This window comes from Neomonachus schauinslandi, chromosome 16 (assembly GCF_002201575.2).
Source record: "Neomonachus schauinslandi chromosome 16, ASM220157v2, whole genome shotgun sequence".
NCBI lineage: Eukaryota > Metazoa > Chordata > Mammalia > Carnivora > Phocidae > Neomonachus > Neomonachus schauinslandi.
In genome coordinates this window covers 46,574,036-46,599,127 of record NC_058418.1, presented here as the reverse complement: position 1 = coordinate 46,599,127, position 25,092 = coordinate 46,574,036, and the positions used below count along the sequence as shown (strand labels likewise).

Below are 25,092 nucleotides of genomic sequence, written 5' to 3'. Positions count from 1 at the left end.
GAGCTTGTTGTTATTTTTTAAATTGAGGTGAAAATCACAGAACATAAAATTAACCATTTTGGTATTTTGATTTTAATATTTTTTGGAGGGGGCACCCAGAAATTAACCACTTTATAGCATACAATTCAGTGTATTTAGTACATTCACAATACTTTGTAACCAATACTTCTATCTGGTTCCAAAACATTTTCTTTTTTTTTTTTTTCTAAAGATTTTATTTATTTATTCATGAGAGACAGAGAGAGAGAGAGAGAGAGGCAGAGGGAGAAGCAGGCTCCCAAGGAGCAGGGAGCCCGATGCGGGACTCGATCCCAGGACCCTGGGATCATGACCTGAGCCGAAGGCAGACGCTCAACCATCTGAGCCACCCAGGCGCCCCCAAACGTTTTCTTTATCCCAAAAGAAAATCCTGTATCCATCAAGCAACGATGCCTCACGCTCCCTCCGCCTAGCCCCTGGAAACCACTGTGTTCTGTCTCTATGGATTCACTATTCTAAATATTTCATATAAATGGAATCATAGAAAATATGGTCATTCATGTCTGACTTCTTTCACTTAGCATAATGTTTTCAAGGCTCACCCATGTTATTGCATGTGTCCGTATTTCATTCTTTTATGACTGAATACCACTCCATTGCATAGAAATACTATACTTTGTTTATTCACTATATTGGTTTCTTAAATTTGTGAGAAGAAAATAAGCCTGTCTACCTTTGTTTAATGGTTCTATAGCCCATCTGCAGCAACACTTGTTAACATCTTACAGAAGCGCTCTTTGGAAAATACTGCACAAGATATTTGTGAATGGCAATGGTCAGGCTTTGGGGAAGAGGGTCCACTTAATGATGAAGTACGCTTAAAATCTCTCCAGAAAGGGTTCGTTGTTTATTCTATCAAGTCTGTGTTTTAATTTTTATTTATTTTTTCCTTTTATTATTATTTTTTTTAAGTAGGTTCCACACCCTGCATGGAGCCTGATGCAGGGCTTGAACTCAAGACCATGAGATGGAGACCTGAGCTGAGATCAAGAGTTGGACGTTTTAAAAATTAAAACACTCGGGGTGCCTGGGTGGCTCAGTTGGTTAAGCGTTGGACTCTTGATTTTGGCTCAGGTCATGATCTCAGGGTTGTGAGACTGAGCCCCTCTGCTGGGCTCACGCTGAGTGGGGAGTCTGCTTGAGATTCTCTCTCTCCCTCTGCCCCTCCCCCTGCTTGTGTGCGTACTCTCTCAAATAAATAAATAAATCTTTAAAAAATAACTTTTATTTATATATTTGAGAAAGAGAGAGAGAGTGCACGATCAGGGAGGAGGGGCAGAGGGAGAGGGAGAAGCAGACTCCCCACTGAGCAGGAAGGCCAACGTGGGGCTCAATCCCAGGACCAAGAGATCATGACCTGAGCTGAAGGCAGACATTTAACCAACTGACCCACCCAGGCGCCCCCCCCAAAATAATTTTTAACAACCATAACAGCTTTTTTGTTTTCTCCTTGGAAGACCCAGCAGAAGAGTTTAATATCTTCTCTCCATTTTCCTCAACCAGTTAGTTCCCATGTCTCCTCTACTGTTTCTGTAGTAAATGCTGTGGGTTATACGCTTTTACAGCAATGGTGCACCCATTCTCCACTTTTCTCAGTTGTTGCGTTGGCAGCTAATGACTCACAGTTTCACTCTTCTCCGGAGAATTGTCCTCAGTCCACATGAGCTGTTTCATCCAGACATACCTGGGAAATTATGCTCCTCCTTTCCCCACCTCCCAGTGGCCCACAGCCTGTGAATGAGTGATGTGGGGTACAAAGCCCAGCTCCCTTGCTTCTGAGAGAGATAAACCTTGTGTTGCATTTTATGCCTCGGAGCTCACTGTAGGATCAGACCGAGTCTGGACATCTTTGCTTAGTTTCTTCCCCTGCCCTATCCTGCTTCCCTCTCTGCCCTAATAAATCATTTGCACAAGAATCCCTGTCTCAGGGGCGCCTGGGTGGCTCAGTCGTTAAGCGTCTGCCTTCGGCTCAGGTCATGATCCCGGGGTCCTGGGATCGAGGCCCGCATTGGGCTCCCTGCTCCGCGGGAAGCCTGCTTCTCCCTCTCCCACTCCCCCGGCTTGTGTTCCCTCTCTCGCTATCTCTCTCTCTGTCAAATAAATAAATTTTAAAAATCTTAAAAAAAAAAAAAAAAGAATCCCTGTCTCAGGCTCTGCATCTAGGGACCCCAACCTAAGCTATCCCTGTGGGTAGTCCTAGCTCCCAGAGCTATTGCCTGCTACCAGCAGCAGGCATAAATTTCATCTTGGGCCTTCCAGATTGCACCTCCTCCAAGAAGCCGGACCTGGGCCCTCACACTCTGGCAGCATTCAAGGAAATTCGGTGCCTAATCTGGCCAGGCACTGTTCTAACCCTTTTGTGTGCATTAGCACATAATCCTCCCAACAAACTGATTAGGCAAATACTCTTGTATTCTTACAGATGAAGAAAATGAGGCTCAGAGAGATTGAGTGTCTTGCTCACACAGTAAGAAAGTAATGGAAATTAAGGAGCATTTGTCTGATTTCACACCCTTGTATTTAACCACCATACTCTATCCTAGATTATAGCATCAGAACTTTTATTTTTATGGGTCTATCTACCCCAGACAGTGGGACTATATACAGAGCAGAGAGCTACATGTTGTTATGTGTATTGCTGACAGATTGTGCTGAGGGCTTCGCCTTATTAAAAATGTTCTTTTTAACAGGATCTCGGCAGGACTGAGCTGGGCCAGTGGCCTCCAGGTTCCCGATAGGGAAGAGTGTCGGGAGAACTCTGCCAGCGCCCCTGGGCGTCCACTGGCTGGAGGGGGCATTTGCAGGTATCTTTCCTACTCAGACCAAGGAATTCTAGAGTGACTGTGGAGCTCCCCACCTCAGTATGCCTATCCTAGGAAGTGGGGTGAACCCCTTTGCCTCTGAGCTCCACGGTTTTCCTTGAGCCTCTGCCAGAGCTGCAGTTATAGGCATCCCTGCCTTCCACTCTACTGCAGAACGGGGAGCTGCACTGCTGAGAACAGCAGCAGGGGGAGACAGCTCATCACTTCCCTGGAGGCTTCTTGGGTTCACAGAGGAAAGAGCAGGCACTGGTGTGGGAGGGTCAGACCTGGGCCAAGTGAAGAGGGGTAATGACTCCAGGGGGAGAAGACCAAGGGAAGGAGAGAGATTGGGGGGAGGAGGTGGGGTAGTTGGGGGCTGACTAGGGAACTGTTGGTTATTCATTCATTTGACAACTTGTTTTAAGCACCTACAATGTCCTAGGCACTGTTTTGGGGACTGAGGAATCATGGACAAACCAAAGACCCTGCTTTAATGAGGCAACAGGAGGAGGACAACAATAAAAATAATCCTATTAATGGTTAATACTTTTTGAGCATTTACCATGGAGTCAAGAAGTTATCCTCACAACAATCTCAAGCTATGATACTATTATTAACCTGTTTTACAGGCAGTGACAAGGAGATAGAGAGTAACCAAGTGACTGGCTAATGTTACACGGAGTTTGAGCAGGGTCCCTCATCTTCTTTGAGATTGATGCCAAGGCCTCTCAGGCTCCCTACTGACCACAGTAGATTCAGAAAATACATATTTGTAAGAAAAATTCAAACAATAGCGATGAAACTCAAGTTCTCCTTGCCCATCCCCATCCCTAGCAGTCTCCATACTTTTACAATACTACGTGTCCATATACATTATTTTTGACATGAGTGGCTTCCTGTATATACGGTTCTACAACTTTTTTCCCCTTAACAAAATATCTTGAGCACTGTTCCCTATTGTACACACAGTTTTACTTCCTTGTTTCTAACTGCTGCATAGTATTCTATGGCATGGATGTACTCTAGAGAAAAGGTGTTTCCAATTTTTCGCTATTACAAACAATGCTGCCATTCACAACTTTTCCAAAAGCTCCGCAGATCCTCTTCCTACTGCAAAGTTGGAAAGTTTCTTCCGGAAGGACCCATGTAATGAAACCCGCGAAAGCACTAGCCAACTGTCAATCCAACAGTAGCCGCTTAGGCTCAGGCAACAGCTGTTGTTATCTAACCCCCCCGACCCCCCAATGGATTTTATTTTCTTCCGAGAAAAGCAGCTGCCCCAGGTCCAGGCTAGGGAGCTAAACAGAACCCCAAACGAGAAACCTCGAGTCCCAGAAAACGAGCTGGCGTCTCTAAGACGCATTCGTTCCTCTGGGAGTTGTAGTTTTGCTGGGCAACGGAGCCCCCTTCTATTCTCACTTCCTTTCTCCATCTGAACTCACATGCCCTTTAGGAAAGCGCTGCCCTCACCAGATCTGCGTACCGGTGCAATAAAGAGCTCGGAGTTAGTTTTTTGGGGAGGACAAGCCAGGACGGACGGAGGGGTGAAACTACATTTCCCAGGGTGCGCCGCGAAGGGGCAAGTAGTCCCGCATTAAAAAGCCGGCGGCGCCGAAAGCCCAGCTGAGGCAGGTACGTCAGTCCGTGCGGGTCCCTGTTTCGCGCACCTTAGTCCCTCCCACTGTTTTTCGGCCCACGCTCTCGGACCCGCAGGACCGAGCTGGGCCAGTGGCCTCCTCCCGGTTCCCGATAGAGAAGAGTGTTCGAGAACTCTGCCGGCGCCCCTGGGCGTCCACTGGTTGTAGGGGGCGTTCGCAGGTCCTGCTACCCTTTGGTCTGGGTCTTTTCAGTGGGAGCTCCGGGACCTGGCCAGTGCCGGGCACTTGGGGATGCCTGGGACCCGGGGGGCGGGGGGGTATTGGGGGTGGATATGGGCCCCAGAGGCCCCTCAGCCCTGAGGCAGGTGGGGCTCTGGATGCCAGCACTGCTGACTTTGCTTTGAGGCCCTGTCTCCTGCCTTAGTTTACCCCATCTGGGTTCATCATTATGCACAAATCTCGATTACAGGGCGTTTGTATAATTTACAAAGTGATTTTACTGCCAGTCAACTTCTGTCTGCCTTTTTATTATCCAGAAGGCAAATCAGATCCCTTCGTGAGCCTGGTTTTGTTTTTTTTTGTACCTTTAAAGTTCTAAAATGCAAAATCCCTGCCCTCATGGCTCTTCAAAAAGCCTATATGAAGAGGTTTTATTATTTTATTCTGTCCCTGGCTCCCCTTCCCTATCCAATTTTGGGATGGGGAAAATTGGCGGAGGACATTAAACGTGGCCTCAGTAGATGAAGTGTTATTGAAAGTGGGCAGAATATTGGAATAGAGCGCTGTATTCTTTTCTAAGTTTTCTGTAAATGTCAGGTATGACAGGGCATAGACTGCAGGAGAGATGTCTTGTTCCGACAGGGTGATGAAGAACATGAACTTTGGTGTTGGACACACCTGGCCTGCCTGTACCATCTGTGTACGACTTTGCGCAGACTCTTTCATCTCTTTCAGCTAGTTTCCTTATCTATATCATGTGTGTGATAAGATGCAATTCATAGGACTATTGAGTGAGTCATGTGAGCTGATTCTGCACTGCCATTGGTGTTGGGCCTGAAGAAAGCACTCCCTGAGCTTTAACCACCAGTATCATTCCACCTTTTGTGTTATCATAAAATACCCTTTTGGCTGATCTGGCAAGTCATACTCCTTCGCCTGGCTTGATTTCCCTAGACCTTCCCTGATTTTTTCATCTTTGGGGGCATCTTTGACCTGGAGAATATTTCAGAGCCTTTACTCCCACTGGCTTCAGGGTCAAGTTAAACTCTCCTGTTCCCTTTCCCTGTTGGAGAGAACTACCACTCATTGAGCCCCCACTGTATGCCACATCGTTTCCATTTTATTTCATACTGGCAACAGTCCTGAGAGGTTGGTATCTTTGGCTTGCAGAGGTTAGGTAACCTGTTCAAAATCACACATAAGGAGGCAGAGATGGGAACAGAGCCCTGAGGGCTGATTCTCAGCCTGGGACTGCTCTTCTGCCCTAAGTCTCTAGTAGGGTGCAGTCCAGATAGGCCTGCCCTCCTCCCTCTGGTCATGATCGGTCACCTGTCCATGTCTCCCAGTCACTATGCTGAGACCAAGACTGGGCTCAGATTTCCTGGGTCGTTGGACCCTCCTTGGGACATTTCCTTGCTCCCTTTCAGCACCTTTGCTTGGGATCAAATATCATTACCACCATCACCTGAATAAGAATTGGAGTGACCCAGCTCCCAGTCATGGCTGCAGCATCCATTAGCTTCTTTAAAGTGGAAATAATAATACTTAACTCTGCAGGGATGTTGTGAAGATGAAAAATCATAATGTCTTAATGGTGGGCCAGAGTGGTGAGCTCAGTCCCAGCGGCTGTTATCATTAACATTATCCTCATTTCATTATCACCTTGTATTTGTTTAGGCTTTATCATAATGGCTAATATACACTGAGCACTTTCCATATATTTACTCCTTTTGTTCTTTCCTTGTTCCCACAAAGCAGGCTCAGTGTAGTGGTTAAGAGAATGGACTCTGGAGAAAAGTGTCTGGTTCAAATTTGGTGGTGCTTCTTGCTCACTGTGTGACCTTGGGCAAGTTACTTAATCTCTCTGTGCCTCAGTTTCTTAATCTTTGAGGATAAAGATAGTACTTCCCTGACATGAAGTTAAAGGTTCTTACAGTGATTTTTTTTTTTTTTCCTTTGAAGGTGCCAAGAGAGGGATGATATTATACTCCCCATTTTGGTTCAGGTCCTTGGAGAAGCAGAGACCAAGATGGGACTAAACTTGCAAGAGATTTATTGGGGAAGGGGGAAAAGGGGAAGGAGCTAGCAGAGACAGGGCGAGCTATCAGGCTGCTGCCTATGAAGGAGCACCAGAAGGAAAGGGAGGGAGGAAGGGAGGGAGGGAGGGTAGGAAGGATGTTTGACTGCCTTGCAGTTCTGAGACAAATTTCTCTTGGGTTGATGGGAATTCCAGGAGCCAAGGTTGCCTGTCAGAGGATCCCCATCTTGCAGGAATGGGTCTGTGTTCATGTCCCTGCTGCACATGGAGTCATTGATTGGTTGGGAACAGTTGGTGGGAAGCGTGGCGTCCATGTGAATAAGCTGGGGGCATTTGTCAGTTATAGTCTCTGCCACAGGAGGCCTGAGAGTGTTAGGGTGCTGGAGATCACAGTGAGTTTGTGGCCAAGCTGGAATCCCACGAGGCTCCTTTACTGGAAAGTCCAGATGGACATCCTGGGGAATACCTTTTTCCTCAGGTGGCTGGCCAAGATCTCTAGCTCAGATTTCCCCTCTGGATTTCCCTCCTGGGCTTAGCAGGGAACAGAGCAATTTCTGTTAGTGGTGGAGGCTCTCCCTGAAAGCTGGTGGGAGTGTGGGTGTTGCTAGGTGGTGGTGACTGTGAGCCCTAACCATAGGCTTGATGGCATCAGAGTCTGGTGTGAGAGATGCTGTTGCTGTTGGCTCTTAGTTGGAGTGTGGGCTAACTACTGGACACACACTCTGGGCACCCCATCATCCCTCCCCATGCTGAGCTTTGAAAGTCAGAGGGAGGAAGAGGTGGGGGTGGGCTGCTTTGTAGGACAGCAGCCGGACCCCGGCCAGAGGTGGATGCCAGGGTACTTTTGAGGACTTGTCTACAGATGGTCTTGGGGGCTCTGGAGTCAGATTGATTTCCCATATGGTAGGAGGTGAATGTTGAGGGGGATAGGAGAGGGCAAAGCCATAGCTTTGGCCCACTTTCCCCTCACTTGCTCAGAGTGCCCTAGAGGAAGATGGCTGTCAGGTGGGTTGCAGCCCCCTTCTGGCTTGGAGCTTCTCGGAGGGGAGATCCCCTCTGAGGTCCCTGTAGTGGGCACTGTTGGCACCCTGCCTTATCCTTTTGAACAGGTGGTGCACCCCTCCCACAGCTGCTCCCTTCTCCAGGGAATTGCCCTTGGCTTCAGGATTAGAACCTCCCTCCCTCCCACCCCCCTAGCTCACAGCCAGTAACTGAATGAGGAGGGGCAGCCCTTTGCTTTAAGGTGGGACCCGCTGTCAACCCCACCTTGCTCCCCTCACTTCCTCTCCTGAGGAAATCACATGCATCCAGATTGAGAAAGTCAAAGATACACTTACATATAACCTAATGATCCCATACCTGGGTATATACTGGCAGAGATGAAGTCTTATGTTCACACTAAGCCTGCACGCAAATGTTTGTAGCAGCTCTAGTCATGATTCCCCAAACCTGGAAACTGCCCAGATGTCTTTTGATGGGTGGATGGAGAAACAGACCATGGATGCCAGTCCATGCAATGGGATACTGCTTGGCGAATAGAGAGAACTACTGATAATGCACAACTTGGATGAGTCTCAAAGGCATTATGTTGAGTGAAAGAAGCCAATCTCAAAAGATTGCAGCCCACCTATAGCTACGGAGAACAGTGTGGTTGTCAGGGGTGAGGGATGGATGGTGAGGGATGGTGTGCCCAAAGGGATAGCATGCTGGAGTTGTTTTGGGCACGGAAAGTCGTGGTAGACACAAGAATCTCTACATGTGGGTTTTGGGTTTTTTTGTTTTTGGTTTTTTGGTTGTTTTTGTTTTTTGTTTTTGTCTTTTGAGTTTTTTTTAGAGAGGGAGGAGGAGGGGCAGAGGGAGAAGGAGAGAGAGAATCTTAAGCAGGGGCTCCATCTCACGACCCTGAGATCATGACCTGAGATGAAATCAAGAGTTGGACACTTAACTGATCAAGCCACCCAGGTGCCCCTATACACGTGTTAAAATTAATAGAACTGGGGCGCCTGGGTGGCTCAGTCGGTTAAGCGACTGCCTTCGGCTCAGGTCGTGATCCTGGAGTCCCGGGATCGAGTCCCGCATCGGGCTCCCTGCTCGGCAGGGAGTCTGCTTCTCCCTCTGACCCTCCTCCCTCTCGTGCTCTCTGTCTCTCATTCTCTCTCTTGCAAATAAATAAATAAAATCTTTTAAAAAAAATTAATAGAACTGTGTACCAGAAGGAATCAATTTTAGGGTAAGATAATTTTTTTCAAAAGTTCACACACACCTTTATCTCTGCCTCAGGAAGCCCCTCAACTTTGGCCAGAATGGAGCAGCCCAAGGGGGTCGACTGGACAGTCATCATCCTGACATGCCAGTACAAGGATAGTGTCCACGTCTTCCAGAGAGGTAGGGGACCCTCCCTTCCCCCTTTGCCTCTGACGTAGATTCCCCATCATAACCTTACAGCCCCACGAGCCAGGAAGACCCAGATTCTGCTTCTTTCTGGCCTTGTGACCCCAAGACACCTCATGTCATTTAACTGAGACTCAGTTCTTTTCATCTGTTAAATGAGACTGGTTGTACTTACCTCATAGAGTTGGGTGAAGATCTAACGAACGATTCCATGAAAAGCTACTAAGTGTTTGCTTTGGCAGCTCAAATGCTGAAACTGGAACCACAGAGAGAAGGTTAGCATGGCTTCTCTGCGGGGATGGCATGCAAATTTGTGAAGCATTCCGTTTTTTGTTTTGGTTTTTTTTTTACAAATATTGAATCATGACATTGTACAGCTGAAACAAATAGAATGTTATAGGTAATTATACCTCAATGAAAAAGAAGCTCCTGAGTCAAAGAAGGGAAAATAGGGACTCTCAGTAGATTTGCTCTAGATGCTTTGGACCAGGGTGGGGAGGCTGGGCGCCGGTCCCAGCTTGTGTTCTGACCCCAGAGCTGGAGGTGCGCCAGAAGCGGGAGCAGATCCCGCCCGGGACGCTGTTACTGGCTGTGGAGGACCCTGAGACGCGTGTGGGCAGCGGGGGAGCCACCCTCAATGCCCTGCTGGTGGCTGCCGAACACCTGAGTGCCCGGGCAGGCTTCACGGTGAGTGCTCCTGGAGCGCCCTCCTCCAGCACACGTCCTGGTCAGAACAGCGATGGGGGCTTCCAGCAGATTGTCTCCAAGTCACCAGCTCTTTTGGGGTTCCGTCGCCTGGCCAGTGCAGCATCTGGTATTAATTTCTGTACCTGTAGATTGGGTAGACTCATCAGGGTGGCGAGGTGGGGGTGGGGTAGGCGGGGCAGAAGTCAGGGCCAGACTTTCTAGTGGTTTTAGAACATCGGAGCCAGGATCTCCAAATTAGGCTTTCTGGCTTCTCTTGAAAACTTCCATCTTGCTCTCCTGGCCTCTCCTTCCCCCATGGCAACTGTTTGCTGGAACTGGGATAGAGCTGCCCGCTTGGTGCATCGCACAGGGGTCAGTGTTCCCACTGGGGCCACACCCCGCCCCCAGCCTTTTCACTCGGTCACCTTGCCCTCATGGCTCCCTGGCATAGGGAGTGAGGGTGGTCACAGGGACGGAGGTGGCACTGGAAGGGGAGGCCACCACTGTGTAGTTTCTGTGGGGCTGACTTACCATGAAGTCACCCAGCTAGCCCCACATTCTTGCCTATAGCTTCCCCTAAAAAATAGGGGCGGAGGGGTGGTCAAGGTGGAGGGCCACTAGGCTCCCTTATCCAGGAGGGGCTAGGGCCGCCCCTTGCCTGCCTGCGGCCATTGGTCCTGACTGTGTCTTTTCTTCCTTTGGTACCTGAGTGGATTTGTGTTGGGGTCTCTCCCTGGACAAGAGGAGAACATCCTTGGGTGCCATCTGCCCAGGCTTCTGTCCACAGGGCTCTTCCACATTTGACAGGTGGTGACATCGGATGTCCTGCACTCGGCCCAGATCCTCATCCTGCACATGGTTAGTAGAGGGCCATGCTGAAGGCTGGAACCATCAATCCTTGGGGTTAGATAGGTGTTCTATCTTTGTGTTTGTGCAAGGTGCTTATTGTGCACATCCAGAAGAATCAGAATCAGAATTGATCCAAGTGTCCAGAAGTAGGAAACAGGCTGAATATAAGCAGCAAAACGTTAGACAGTGATTTAAAAGTCCAGCTAACTCTATGCATTGGCCTGGAAAGAGACTTAACAGCTCTGTGACCTTGGGCAAGTCACTTGACCCTTTCTTTCTAGGCCTTAGTTTCCTCATCTGTAAAATGAGGATGGCAACAGTTTCTACTTCATGTGGTAGTGTTGAGATGATCCACGTAAATACCAAACTGGGGCCTGGCCTGGCTCACTCTGAGCATTCAGGGAATGTGTTTTCATTGTTTACTGGGAAGAGCCAGCCACACAAGTTTATATAAAATGATCTCAGCTTTTTTTAAAAAAAAGATTTTATTTTAAAAAAAGATTTTATTTATTTATTTGACAGAGACAGAGAGAGAACACGAGAAGGGGCAGCGGCAGTCAGAGGGAGAGGGAGAAGCAGGCTCCCCGCTGAGCAGGGAGCCCGATGCGGGGCTCGATGCGGGGCTCGATCCCAGGACCCTGGGTTTATGACCTGAGCCGAAGGCAGACGTTCAACCAAATGAGCCACCCAGGCGCACTCCTTGTTTAGATTTTTTTTTTTTTTAAAGATTTTGTTTATTTATTTGAGACAGAGAGAATGAGAGAGAGAGAGCACATGAGAGGGGGGAGGGTCAGAGGGAGAAACAGGCTCCCTGCCGAGCAGGGAGCCCGATGTGGGACTCGATCCAGGGACTCCAGGATCATGACCTGAGCCGGAAGCAGTTGCTTAACCAACTGAGCCACCCAGGCGCCCCCTTGTTTAGATTTTTAAAAAAGTAATCTCTTCACCCAACCTGGGGCTCTAATTTACAATCCCGAGATCAAGAGTCGCACGCTCTACCAACTGAGCCAGCCAGGTGCCCTTTGTAATTGAAATTTTGATTAAGATGGGTATAGATCCACATGCAAGAAATAATACAGAGAGAAGCCATTGCGAACTTTGCCCAGATTCCCCCAGCGGTAATATTTTCGAGAACTGTAGTATAACCACAGCTAGGATATTGACATTGATATAATTCCCAATCTTTTCCCCTAGTTTTATTGTAGTTGTGTGTGTGTGTGTGTGTTAAGTTCTGTTGTCTCCACCCTCTCATAATCTCATTAAAAAATTAAAAATCTGAAAGGATACAGCTCAAAATGAGGGCAATGGCTATTATCCCTGAGGAATTGTTTTCTTTTTGCAGATCTGCATTTTCTAATTTTTCACTATAATCATGTAATTGAAAACATTGTAAGAAAAACTCCGATGGGGTGTCTGGGTGGCTCAGTCAGTTAAGCATCTGCCTTCCCCTCAGGTCATGATCCCTGCTCAGTGGGGAGCTTGCTTCTCCCTCTCCCTCCGCTGCTCCCCCTGCTTGTGCTCTCTCTCTCAAATAAAAAAATTAATTAAAAAAAACCCAAGAAAACACACTTCAAGATTTTAAGTAATCTCGGGGCGCCTGGATGGCTCAGTTGGTTGGGCAGCTGCCTTCGGTTCAGGTCATTGTCCCAGGGCCCTGGGATCGAACCCCACATCGGGCTCCCTGCTCTGCGGAGAGCCTGCTTCTCCCTCTCCCTCTGCCTGCCTCTCTGCCTACTTGTGCTCTCTCTCTCTCAAATAAATAAATAAAATCTTAAGAAAAAAAAAAGGGGGCGCCTGGGTGGCTCAGTCGTTAGGCATCAGCCTTTAGCTCAGGTCATGATCCCAGGGTCCTGGGATTGAGCCCTGCCTCAGGCTCCCTGCTCAGTGGGAAGCGTGCTTCTCCCTCTCCCGCTCCCTCTGCTTGTGTTCCCTCTCTCACTGTGTCTCTCTCTGTCAAATAAATAAATAAAATCTTAAAAAAAAAAAAAAAAGATTTTAAGTAATCTCTACACCCAGTGTGGCTTGAACTCACAATCCTGATCAAGAGTCAAATGCTCCACTGACTCAGCTAGCCAGCCAGGAGCCTGAGAAAACATGTTTTTTTTTTTTCTTTAATCGGGTTTTTTTTTTTTTTTTTTTTTTTTTAAGATTTTTTATCTATTTATTTGAGAGAGAGAATGAGATAGGGAGAGAGAGCATGAGACGGGGGAGGGTCAGAGGGAGAAGCAGACTCCCTGCCGAGCAGGGAGCCCGACGTGGGACTCCAGGACCACGACCCGAGCCGAAGGCAGTCGCCCAACCAACTGAGCCACCCAGGCGCCCCTGAGAAGACACGTTTTAAGAGTCTTGTAGCTTGATGGCTCCCTGCCTTGTGCCGCTGATAGGGTGTCCCGAGGCTCTCTGCCCTGAGGGTTCTTTCTCCTGTCCCCGCTCCCTCCCTAGGGCCGAGATTTCCCTTTTGATGACTGTGGCCGGGCCTTCACCTGCCTCCCCGTGGAGAACCCCCAGGCTCCGGTGGAGGCCATGGTCTGCAACCTGGACTGCTTGCTGGACATCATGAGCCATCGGGTAAGGCTGGTGGTGACCCTGGGGCCTCCTCCCAGAGAGAGACAGAGCTCTCCCTCTGCGCCACAGGCTCTGCAGTCTGTGCTGGTGCAGACAGGGGATGCCAGGAAGAACGGCTTCGGGGGTGCCCAGAGTTAGGGCTTCAGGAAGTTAGTCTGGGCCATGCCGGTGGAGGGGTGGGCATGTAGAGGGAAGGACCAGCCTCAGCACCACAGGTCAGGGGAGGCCCCGTCACCTCAGCAGCCAGAGTCCTCCTGGACAGGCCACGACTGCGTTGTGTGGGGGCAGAGGGAGGGCCGGGCCAGGCCAGCGGCTACAGGCTCTCTCTCCTCCACAGCTGGGCCCAGGCTCCCCACCAGGTGTGTGGGTTTGCAGCACTGACATGCTGCTCTCTGTTCCTCCGAACCCAGGTGAGCCTGAGAAGGCTTGGGACTGCCTACCTTAGCCACAGCCAGAAACCGTTCTTCACTTGGTCTCTGGGACTGGCTTGCTGCTCTGTTCAGAAGGGAAACTGTAGGATGTGGAGCCTGAAGCCCGGACCCAGAGGCCGGGCTTCCCTTCCCCCATCGGGCTTCTGTCTGCCTGGCGAGAGAATGGAGACACCCCGCCCTGCCCCTTCGGCCCTGCAGGGCTCTGTGGAAGAATTTTGGGAGGGCAGGTGGTGTCATTCTCCCAGAGGAATGTCCATTTGGCTTTGGAAACCATATTCCCTTTAGAGGTGTCTGGATGTCCCTGCCCTGAGCTGTTGCCTCCTCCTGGCTGGGGCCCCCTGCCTTGGGTTTGGGGCCCTCAGGGAACCTCCTAACTGCCTGACTCACAGGGATCAGCTGGGACAACTTCCGGGGAGCCAGAGTGATTGCCCTTCCAGGGAGCACGGCCTATGCCCGGAACCATGGTGTTTACCTTACTGACTCCCAGGTACTGCCCCTGGGACAGCGGTGTGGGCAGCCGAACCATCTGGGTTGGCCTCCTGGTCCTATGCTTGGGGAAGCTTCTCATCCTGGACTTCCTGGCATGGTCTGGATTTGGAGCAGTTCCCCTGCAAACAGCCCTTTTGCTCACTTAGTCTTTTGCCAAACGCGAATCACGCACTGGCCACTGGCCCCGTGCTAGGTTCTGTGCTTGTGCTCGGGGCTGTAAAGACATTCAAAGCCTGCCCTCTGCCGTCGGGGGGTGGGAGTCTCCGGCGCTCGCGTCCCTGCGAGCACGCTGGGACCTGCCAGACTTCGTCCTAGCTGTTCATTTGGAGAACACCTAGCCCTTCCCTCCTGACTGATCCTCTCTTGCTCCTTTCCCTAACTCGGTTTTCTCCCCCCTCCACATAGGGCTTCGTTTTGGACATTTACTACCAGGGCACGGAGGCAGAGATACAACGGTGTGCCAGGCCGGATGGGCGGGTACCACTGGTACAGCTGCCAGACCCACGCTGGGGGCTTTGGAGGCCTTCTGGGATGAGGAGGGGAGGGTTTGCCTTCCTGCTCAGGGCAGAGCTCCACTCCTTCCAGAAGATTCTGGGGTGGCCTAGAACCAGAAGCCGAGTAAGGTCTAGAACTGGCATTCAGGGGAGTCGGTGGAGCTAGAAGCTGAAGAAGGTGTGGCCTTGGGATTCAGGGTCTTGTCCCAAACCAGAAAGGCTAGAACCAGAATGTGGGGAATTTGGGGAATGCAGTTGGGAGGAAGTCTAGAATCCGACTTGGGGGATCCTTCTAGAACTGGAAGGAAGCCTAGAATCCAACTTGGGGGATCCTTCTAGAACGAAAGACAAGGATAGGACTGTTGGGTAAGGGTTTGGGCCTGGACCTTGAGGAAGACAGGGAACTATTTTTTGTTCTCTATCTCTAGTTCAGGAAGGCCTGAAAATTGAGGGGGGTGTCAGAACATCCCTGTTGAGTGTCCCTGAGTGGGAGCCACTCCCAATAAGCCTGGAGCCTGGGTGCTGGAGTGGTCCAGAGACAAAGTACCCTGCCTGGTATGGCAGCCAACCTTGCCTGGCCCATCTGCATGGGCCTTCCCATGCCCTTCCCAACTCAGGCCCAAGCTTGGCCCCAGCATCCCCACCCCCCGACCTGACCCTGACCTCTCCAGGTCTCCGGGGTCACCTTCTTCTCTGTGGAGACTGCCGAGCACCTCCTGGCCACCCATGTGAGCCCGCCCTTGGATGCCTGCACCTACATGGGCTTGGACTCTGGAGCCCGGCCAGTCCAGGTGATCGGGGGCGTGGGCTGGGGTCCCCAGGCCTTGGATAGAGGCCCTGACACTGGCAGCCTGGTTGGGTGGCCTTGGGCCAGTGTCTGGGAATGCGACTGCCCCAGCTCAACCTAGGAACCTTCCCAATAGCTGTGCTTCCTACCCCTGCCCCAGCTGTCTCTCTTTTTCGACATCCTGCTCTGCATGGCCCGGAATGTGAACAGGGAGAACTTCCTGGTGGGGCAGCCCCCGGAGATGGGGCAAGGTGACTCGGACGTCGCGGGTTATCTGCAGGCTGCCCGGGCTGAGCTGTGGAGGGAGCTTCGCGATCAGCCCCTCACCATGGGTGGGTACTGTCACTTGGCTCTCTGAGGTGGGGAGACCACAGGAGTGAGGACCCCTAGGATGAGGCTGCTGCCTGCCTGGCCCCCTGGCTCCTGGACCAGGCAGGCCTAGTGCATGCCAGACAATGACCCCTCTCCCAGTCCAGAACCCATAACTCTCTTCCCTTCTTCCTTTGTCTCATTCCTGGGCTCCAGTCCCAGTCTTTCTACTTTCTAGCTGTGTGACTTGGACAGGTGGCTGAGCCTCTCTGGATCTCAACTTCCCCATGGGCACAGTGGGCTCATTGGCATGCCTGCCTTCCCAGGGCCTCATTAAGATATGTCTTCCGGTGGGAGACATCAGAGCTGTAGCAGGCACGGAGTTGGGGTCAGTCCTTGTATCTTTACAGCTTATGTCCCTGACGGCAGCTACAGCTACATGACCAGCTCGGCCAGTGAGTTCCTGTGCAGCCTCACGTTCCCTGGGGCTCCCAGGGCCCGGGTAGTGCACTCCCAGGTGGAGGTAAGGCCTGCCTGGAGGGAGGGCCGGCGGAAGTGCCTGGGGGTGCCTGCGGACAGATGGGGGGGGGGGCTCCCGGAAAGGGAAGGCATAGCTGGGCTTGGAACAGATCACCTACGTGTGTAGGCGTGATTGTTCTCATTGTTCACATGAGGCCCTGGAGGCTCAGAGAGGTTAAGTAGCTTGCTTCAAGCCACAGAGCCAATAGGTGGCCAAGTCGGGATTCTCCATCCGGGTCTGCCTGACTGAGACTAGAGAAGCCACTCTCTGCGGGCTCTGCTTGGGGAGACAGGCACATTTGAGGCGATGGGCCAGGGTCAGTGCCATGGGCTGAGGAAGCGGGCCAGGAGAGTTCATAGGTGGCTCTCAGGGTGGCAGGGGTGGGGATTCCTGGGAGAGCTGTCATCTGGGGCGGGGGACCCGCTGGCAGATTTGCTCTGGGGAGAACGCAGGCAGAGCGTGCCACCGGGGGAGCAGCATGAGCAAGGTGGGAGGGGAGCTGGTCTGCGGCTGGGGCCGGGGCAGAGGGGGCTGGCTGGCCGTCAGGCTCGGGGAGCGGCAGGAATTCTGGCGGGGGCCTTGGACGCGGAGGGGGATTGGGCAGCCCCGGGTGCGGGGCGCTCGTGACCTCCTCCCTGGCTTCGCAGGAGCTGCAGCTCCTGGGCGCCGGGAGCTCTGTGGTCAGCTGCCTGCTCGAGGGCCCTGTCCAGCTGGGTGCTGGGAGTGTCTTGCAGCACTGCCACCTGCAGGTGAGGTCAGAGGGCAGGGCAGAGGGAGGGCAGGCCTCCAGGGGCGGGGGTCCTGGGTGCGCTGGGGGGGCACTAAGGGCTGTGCTAGGATGCCTGCCTTTTCTTCTTCCAGGGCCCCATTCACATCGGCCCTGGCTGCCTCGTGAGTGGCCTGGACACGGCGCAGTGCGAGGCCCTGCGTGGCTTGGACCTGCATGACCTCGTCCTGCAGGGACACCACGTGCAGCTACACGGTGCTCCCGGCCGTGTCTTCACCCTCGTTGGCCGTCTGGACAGCTGGGAGGCAGGTGTCCACCCCTCCTCCCTCACCGCCCATCTTGAGGCTTTGGGGAGCCCCGAGGGTCCCAGCCTAGCGCCTACACCACTGCAAGTCTCTCTGAGGGACGGGCGGAGGGGGGGTGAGGAGGGTGTGGCTAGTAGTCTCAGCAGGCCTTTCCCTCCCTCCTTGTCCGCTCTGTGTGGCGGGCTGGCTGGGATTTTTATGCCCATGTTGTAGGCCAGACACTGAGGTTCAGAGAGGGTGGTGACCTGCCTTGGACTGCAGAGCCAGTTACGGTGGGAAGGGCCTAGAAGCAGGGTTCCGCTGCGAGTTCCCGGCACCTGGGCAGGAGCACTGAGGCTCCGGGGCTTAGTGCGGTGTTATAGAACTTGCTTGTGTATGTGCCCGTGTCTCTTCCTGTCCTCTCTGGCCTTAGGGTCCCTCACCCCTTCCTGTGGCCCCGGAGGCCCTGACTGCCTCCTCCTCTTCCCCCAGAGGCAGGGGACAGGAACATACCTCAACATGTCCTGGAGTGAATTCTTTCAGAAGACAGGCGTTCGGTAAGGTGGATGACCCCGATGGGCCTCCATAGGCCTAGGCGGCCAGGGGGGCTGCTTCTCTGGGGCTCACCCCTGCCGTTGCTCCTGCCCCCGAGGGCAGTACCCGGCCCCCCCAACCATCCCGGGGGCCTGGGATAGTTTTGGGCAGCCTGATTTGCCCCAGCATTTTCCCAGGCAACTCCAAATTCCTGGCTCTGCTCAGGCTTTGGGATTTGGTTCAGTGGTCTGGGAAAGGAGGCAAGGCAGCTGGGCCTCCCTCCCTGAGTTGTCCGCTTGGGCTGCCTCTGGAGGAGTTTGTCCTGTCCCCATGAATGAGCCAGCTCCCAGCTGACAGGCATTCAGGGCTTGGTGATCAGGCAGGAGCCCTTGTTGCCCCGCCTCCCCCCCCCCCCCCCTAATGTGCCTTTTCCCCACATCAGAGACTGGGATCTGTGGGATCCAGACACCACCCCTGCAGAGCGTTGCCTTCTTAGTGCCCGCCTCTTTCCCGTGCTCCACCCCTTGAGGGCCTTGGGGCCCCAGGACTTGCTGTGGATGCTGGACCCCCAGGAGGATGGGGGCAAGGCCCTAAGGGCCTGGCGGACCTGTTGGCGTCTGTCCTGGGAGCAGCTGCAGCCGTGCCTGGACCGGGCTGCCACACTGGCCTCCCGCCGGGACCTGTTCTTCCACCAGGCCCTGGGGAAGGTGAGGCATGTGCTGGAGGCCCGGCAGGACCTCAGCCTGCGCCCGCTGATCCGTGCTGCTGTCCGAGAGGGCTGTCCTGGGCCCCTGCTGGCCACGCTGGACCACGGTGAGTGTGCTGGAAAGCCAGTCCCACTGTCACCTGCCCTCCCTGCCCTCTGAGTCATCAGTCTGAGGGCACTAGGGAGCCAGGAGACTTTAAAGCAGGGGAGGGATGCAGTGAAGTGTACTTGTAACTTTGTGGGAAGTTTCATCCCTGTCAGTGGGGAGTTTGGTGAGAGGCTGGGGCCTGGGGCTGAGCCTCGGGGTCCTGTGAGCATCGGCAAACCCTGCATGTTTTGCAGTGGGCTGGGATGTCGTTGGCTCCATCTTGAGGCCCAGGCGCACTAGCTAGGGGCTCAGCCTTAGCCTCATGGGCAGCACCTCATTATCCCCATTTAAGCTGGTTGGTGGTGGGGCTGAGACTAAAACCCGGTGGTTGGACCCTGGAGCCTGAGCTCGTAACCACTGTGGATATCCCGGGTGAGGGGTGAAGAGGCACATCTGGGTGTGGAGACCTGGCAGGGGGTGTGCATGCGCTTGCCCAGGAGCGGGACAAGATGAGAAGAACTCTTCCGGGCAGAGAAGTGGGGAACATTCACGGGCAAGGACACATCCTGGGCAAAAGTGAAGAGGTGTGAGGGACCTCTTGTTTGGGGATTGCCGAGTAGTATTCTGGGGCAGAGGGCATTGGGGGCAGGCCCCTTCCCCCACCACACTGACTCCTGGTCTCTCAGTTGCAGCTGGTGCGGGAGACCCTGGTGTGGCAGCCCGGGCTCTGGCCTGTGTGGCCGATGTCCTGTGCTGCATGGCAGAGGGCCGAGGAGGCTTACGGAGCGGGCCAGCAGCCAACCCTGGGTGGATGCGGCCCTTCTCGTACCTGGAGTGTGGAGACCTGGTGGGGGGTGTGCATGCGCTTGCCCAGGAGCGGGACAAGTGGCTGAGCAGGTGGGTGCTAATGATGTCAAAGCCTTTGCAAGGTCCCTGGCCATCCTGGAGGTAGAAACCCACGGAGAGTTAGGGGCGTCCTCCTACCCAGGGTAGGGTTACCCAGGGCAGTCAGGTCCCCAAGCGCAGGCAGTTCACCCCCAGCTTGGGGCTGCATGCCACCATCTGTCCCTTCCCTCTTGGCAGGCCAGCCTTGCTAGTGCGAGCTGCCCGCCACTACGAGGGAGCCGGGCAGATTCTCATCCGCCAGGCTGTGATGTCAGCCCGGCAGTTTGTGTCCACGGAGCCAGCAGAGCAGCCAGCTCCTGGACAGTGGGTGGTGGCTGAGTGCCCGGCTCGGGTGGATTTCTCAGGTGAGCCTTTGGGGGTGGGGGTGAGGCCACCCCAGAGCGGGGCTGGCAGCCCTTGTGACCCACTTGGTCTTATCCAATTGCTGAAGGTGGCTGGAGCGACACGCCACCCCTTGCCTATGAGCTTGGTGGGGCAGTGCTGGGTCTGGCCGTGCGAGTGGATGGCCGCCGGCCCATCGGGGCCAGGGCACGCCGCATCCCAGAGCCCGAGCTGTGGCTGGCAGTGGGGCCTCGGCAGGACAAGATGGCCCTGAAGATAGTGTGCTGGAGCCTGGATGACCTGCGGGATTACTGCCAGCCCCATGCCCCAGGTCAGGGCACTTTGACATCTCCAGGTGGGGATGGCACTCGTGTCCAGCTGAGGGATGGGGGCAGAACCTTGGAGACCCTGCAGGCCACAGAGGCCTGGCCTGAGGGTGAGCCGGTCTGTATCCTGCCTAGGTGCATATAGGCCTAGGAGGTAGGGCTGGCACATTTGCCTCTGCTGGGAGACCAGAGGCCCTTTCATGGTTTAGAGATGGGGCCTACAATACTGTTGGGCTTTTGTCCCCTGGGGAGCCTCATGCTGGGCTGGGCAGTAATGGAGGTGGCTTGGGGTATCTGCTTCTGCCCTTGGGGACCAAATTCCTTGCTGGTCCCTCCACAGGGGCTCTGCTGAAGGCAACCTTCATCTGTGCGGGGATCGTGCATGTTGGCTCCAAGCTTTCGCTGCGAGAGCAGCTGCTGCACGCCTTCGGGGGAGGCTTCGAGCTGCACACCTGGTCGGAGCTGCCCCACGGTTCTGGTCTTGGTGAGCCGGTCCTGTCTCCCTGCTGCCCACCAACTGCATCCCCAACTTCTGGCCTCACCTCTGATCCCCCCCGAGCCTCTGCCCAGCAGAGGGAGTGGGTGGGGCAGGACTGGGCTGGGCAGAGCTGTTTCATGGCTGGCGCCTTTCTCTGCACCTTGCAGGCACGAGCAGCATCCTGGCAGGCGCAGCCCTGGCTGCCGTGCAGAGGGCCGCGGGCCGGGCGGTGGGCACCGAGGCCCTGATCCATGCGGTGCTGCACCTGGAACAGGTGCTCACCACAGGTATGGGACTGCCCTGAGGCAGGCGGGAGGTCGTGGGCATTTCCCCAAGGCTCTGCAGGGGCTCCCTGGACTTGCAGACGGCCACATAACTGTACTACTCCTTAAAGTGGTTACAGTGTCCTTACCACTCTGATCCTTTCTGCTTGGTTTTCAAGTTGAAATGTTTCAACCTCCAAAGGCCTAATGCTTTAGGAGCACCTACTAAGTGCCAGATTCTGTGCTGCAGTTTTCATGTGTCCTATTAGGTACCCGTTATACCAGGTGCTATTCCCCATGATTCTCTCCCCACATAGGGCTGTCCCTCAGGGTGGGGCTGGGCAGAGGTGGGTTTGGAATAGAGAATAGAACTTTTAGCTTGCCTTCTGGCCACTTGCCCCTCCCTTGGGCTGTGGTCATTTGTGCCCCCCACTACTATATGGGGGGTGCGCAGAGGGCCCAGTACATGGCTCTGATCATAATGGAATGTTACTAGCTTCTCCTCCACACCACTGTGGCCCCTTGGAATCCACAAGGGAGCGCAGCTGGAGGTTTGTCTGACCCCAGATCCTATGGAGATCCCATAGGTCCACGTGCAGGGCCTCACGTGCATGACGCTGGGAAGGAAGCTGCTGCAAAGAGAGATAGATGCCTGACTATGGCATCTCCTCTGGCCACTTTGTAGCCCCACCTCCTCCTTTCATTGCCGTGATTCACACCCCAGAATGGGTAGTCACTAGCAAGGAGGGGGAGGGGGCTTTTCACTTTCCTTCTGAGGTGTACCATTCAAATCCTTCATTTGGTCAATTGACAACGATTTATTAAGTATCCACTCTGTGTCGGGCCTTGGGGATAAAATGAGCAAATGAGCAAAAACGGGGTCCTTTCCCTCAGAAGTCCTATGGTCTATTGGAGACAGACCTTAATCAATAACCACTGAAATGAACGTATAATTACAAGCTGTGCTGAGTGCTCTGAAGGAGGGGGTTGCTGGTAAAAAGAGTTCTTGACATTCGGGGCCCGAAGCCAACCGCCTTGTCTTGGCTGTAAAGTTCCAGATGCTTCCTGTCATTGGCATTTTGTACTTCAGTCCTTGCAGGCCCTTCCCCAGATATGGAAGGCCTATCTCAGAATTATCTCAAATAGTGTCACTTTTTTTTTTTTTAAAGATTTTATTTATTTATTTGACAGAGAGAGACACAGCGAGAGAGGGGACACAAGCAGGGGGAGTGGGAGAGGGAGAAGCGAGCTCCCCGCTGAGCGAGGAGCCTGATGTGGGGCTCGATCCCAGGACCCCAAGATCGTGACCCGAGCCGAAGGCAGATGCCCAACGACTGAGCCACCCAGGTGCCCCTAAATAGTGTCACTTTTATATAGCTGCAAGAGGAAGAGATCCATACCGTTCATTGCTAAAGTAAGATGTGAACAAGCTCTTTCAAGTTCAATGAGAGATGCTGAAAAGCTGATTTCTAACATCAACACCCTGTATTAGAAAAGACAGGGTGCAGGGGCCTGTTAGGCTGCAGGGAAAGTCCTATGTCATCTCTCCTGGAGGGGAGAAGTTTACCGTTAGGGCTTACCCTTTGATGTGTTTTACCCCAATTCCATTTACAGTTAGGTCTGCAACTCAGGCCTTGTGAGTTCCAAGCTTGGCTCCAGAGTGAAACCCTTTCCCCTTGCTGGGCTTGTCCTGTTCCCAGGTCTGGGGGCAGAAGTTGCACAGCTCACCTGGCCCAGCCTGAGTTGGGGGAAGCTGTCTTCCCACACTGGTTCCTGCCAGGGGTGCAGGGCTGGGAGCCGGGGCTGGGAGCCAGAAGTTGAGCCAGATAGGCTCCAAAAGTGATGGGACCCTGGGCTTGCAGGAGGTGGCTGGCAGGACCAAGTGGGTGGCCTTATGCCTGGCATCAAGGTGGGGCGCTCCCGGGCTCAGCTGCCACTGAAGGTGGAGGTGGAGGAGATCACTGTGCCTGAGGGCTTTGTCCAGAAGCTCAGTGACCACCTGCTCCTCGTGTACACTGGCAAGACCCGGCTGGCACGGAATCTGCTGCAGGTGAGCCCTGGTCCCGGGACGAGGGAGGGAGGTAGATGGCTCAGCTGGGCCCAGATCCTTACCGCCTCCCTCCCGCCCCATCTGCAGGACGTGCTGAGGAGCTGGTATGCCCGGCTGCCTGCCGTCGTGCAGAATGCCCACAGCCTGGTGCAGCACACCGAGGAATGTGCTAAAGCCTTCCGCCAAGGTGAGGTGCTTCTTGCTGGGTCTCAGGGCATCAGGAGCGAGTACCTTGTTGCCTGTGGGTCTGAGGCCAGGACCCTTTGCAGGCTTGCCTCGGGCCCCATGTATGAGGCCCCTGGAGACAGAAACCTACTGTCTGTCCTCTGCAGGGTCTTACACTTAGGTGGGAGCTATATCTTAGGGTAACACTTGCACCATGAGGAAGGCCTCCAGCCCCACCGAGCAGGCAGCAGACTGGGGAGGAGGCTCAGCCCCATTGTTGAGCTCCAGAGTCAGTGGATCAGGGTTCCATGTGTGTGGCCACAGTTGACTGAACACTGTATTGGGCCCCATGCAGCTGCTCTTTGCACTTCAGTCTTCAAACAACCCTGTGTGTTGGGCTTCAGCACTTCTGTTTCCAGCCAGCACTGGACCTAGGTTTTTAACCATGACGCTGGTTAAGTAGTGTCTCTTGGCACCTCATTTGGTCTACAAATGGGTGTTGAAGGAATATCTTGGTTCAGGCAGGCCACTCCCTTCTGCCCCCTCTCCAGGAAGCCTGCCTCTGCTGGGCCAGTGCCTGACCTCCTACTGGGAGCAAAAGAAGCTCATGGCTCCAGGCTGTGAGCCCCTGGCTGTGCGGCGTATGATGGATGTCCTGGCCCCCCACGTGCATGGCCAGAGCCTGGCAGGGGCAGGTGGAGGGGGTTTTCTCTATCTGTTGACCAAGGAGCCGCGGCAAAAAGAGGCTCTGGAGGCTGTCCTGGCCAAGACTGAGGTACCTGATGGTGTTGGGGGTGTAATTGGTGGGGGACAGGAGCCCTCACTGTGGCCCACCACTCACTAAACAGGGGCTACAGCTGCAAGTCCCCCTGACCACCTTGCAGCATGAGGTTTGTGGCCTGAGACTTGCCCAGAGCCTCCTGTCCTCTAAACACTTCCTGTTCTTTGCTCCTAGGGCCTCGGGAACTACAGTGTCCACCTGGTAGAAGTGGACACTCAGGGCCTGAGCCTGCAGCTGCTAGGGGGTGAGACCTCAACCTGATGCTCCTTCCCAGAAGCTTGTCCCTCTGTAAGAGGAGAAAATCTGGAGCTACAGCAGCCCACCTTTCCTTCCCCCATGGAAGTGTCAGCCTTCTACTCTCTACCCACCCCTTTATGAACCTGCTCCCAAAGGAAGCCAGCCAACGTGAGCTTGGGCCCAGCCGTTTCTGAAGCTTGGTGAAACAGATGGTGCCTGGGAATAGGACTGTGACCTCCTGGTTGACTGTGGTCTAGGCCTAGCCTCTGCTCTATCTGGACACAGGCGAGTCCTAAGCTGAGTGTCCCATTTGGCCTTTACAGATCTCTGGCCCGCCTTGGGCCTTGGCCTCCTTACTCTCCATGAGGGCCTGGAAAAAGGATGACCAGCTTTAGCAGATGGCTGGGGTCCTTGGTAAGGCCAACCCTGAAGAGGCTCTTCGAGGCATTTCCTGTGGCCTTCCTTAGAGGTCAGGCTTTTGCCTGAGAAGAGAGTTCCTGTTCAACACTCGTTCCTAGGCTGACTTGATGGGGGAGGGGGAACGGGGGTGTGGGTCCCTACTCTTGTTTGTGGCCATGAGCCAATGTGGTCTTACAGCAAGTCACTGCTAATAGAGGCCTTAACCGTTAACACTGCAGACTATGCCACATGACCCAATGCCAATGGGCACTCGATTCTCAGGATTGCAACCTTCTTGGAATAAATGTGCTCTGCCCTTCCAGGTTGTTTTCATAAAGTTCTTTTTTGTTCTTGCCAGGAGTAATTCCCACTTGCCTTGGCACTGTGGGAAACTCCCCCTGGGATGATCCAGCTTCTGGTGCTAAGGGCCCAAGAGGGGGATGAGGATCCAGGGTTAGATGAGGTTGAGGTGCATGCTTTCATGTGGGTCCTGACAGTGGTGTGCGCCCCTCTGGGTGTGGGAGGAGGCTGAGGCTTTAGGCTTTTGCCTTCACACTTCAGTGCAACTGGTGGACCTGTCTTGCCCTATAGCATCCAGCCCTCCCTGGAA

At 53.7% G+C, this 25,092-nt stretch overlaps 1 protein-coding gene and 1 non-coding gene across 2 annotated transcripts; both read left to right on the top strand.

The window, feature by feature from the left end:
• Nucleotides 1-4,455: 4,455 nt before the first annotated feature.
• Nucleotides 4,456-24,798, top strand: FCSK (fucose kinase). Its single transcript, XM_044922143.1, has 24 exons — nucleotides 4,456-4,472; nucleotides 8,976-9,080; nucleotides 9,622-9,773; nucleotides 10,581-10,631; nucleotides 13,065-13,190; nucleotides 13,525-13,597; nucleotides 14,008-14,105; nucleotides 14,513-14,593; nucleotides 15,273-15,392; nucleotides 15,549-15,720; nucleotides 16,108-16,220; nucleotides 16,865-16,966; nucleotides 17,079-17,249; nucleotides 17,721-17,785; nucleotides 18,205-18,575; nucleotides 19,243-19,453; nucleotides 19,640-19,806; nucleotides 19,893-20,114; nucleotides 20,450-20,593; nucleotides 20,755-20,874; nucleotides 22,713-22,900; nucleotides 22,988-23,087; nucleotides 23,617-23,840; nucleotides 24,021-24,798. The coding sequence occupies exons 2-24, from the start codon at nucleotides 8,999-9,001 to the stop codon at nucleotides 24,105-24,107; spliced, it is 3,240 nt and encodes a 1,079-aa protein (XP_044778078.1). The 5' UTR covers nucleotides 4,456-4,472; nucleotides 8,976-8,998; the 3' UTR covers nucleotides 24,108-24,798.
• On the top strand, nucleotides 9,313-9,419 carry LOC123323358. The gene has a single exon (XR_006539359.1). It is a non-coding gene; the product is annotated as a U6 spliceosomal RNA (small nuclear RNA).
• Nucleotides 24,799-25,092: the final 294 nt, after the last annotated feature.

Excerpts from the sequence above, each read along its gene's own strand:
- FCSK (XM_044922143.1), top strand. The coding sequence starts at position 8,999 with ATGGAGCAGCCCAAGGGGGTCGACTGGACAGTCATCATCCTGACATGC. Across the intron at positions 19,454-19,639 it reads CGGGACAAGTGGCTGAGCAG|GCCAGCCTTGCTAGTGCGAG; the intron begins GTGGGTGCTAAT and ends CCCTCTTGGCAG. Across the intron at positions 19,807-19,892 it reads GGCTCGGGTGGATTTCTCAG|GTGGCTGGAGCGACACGCCA; the intron begins GTGAGCCTTTGG and ends CAATTGCTGAAG.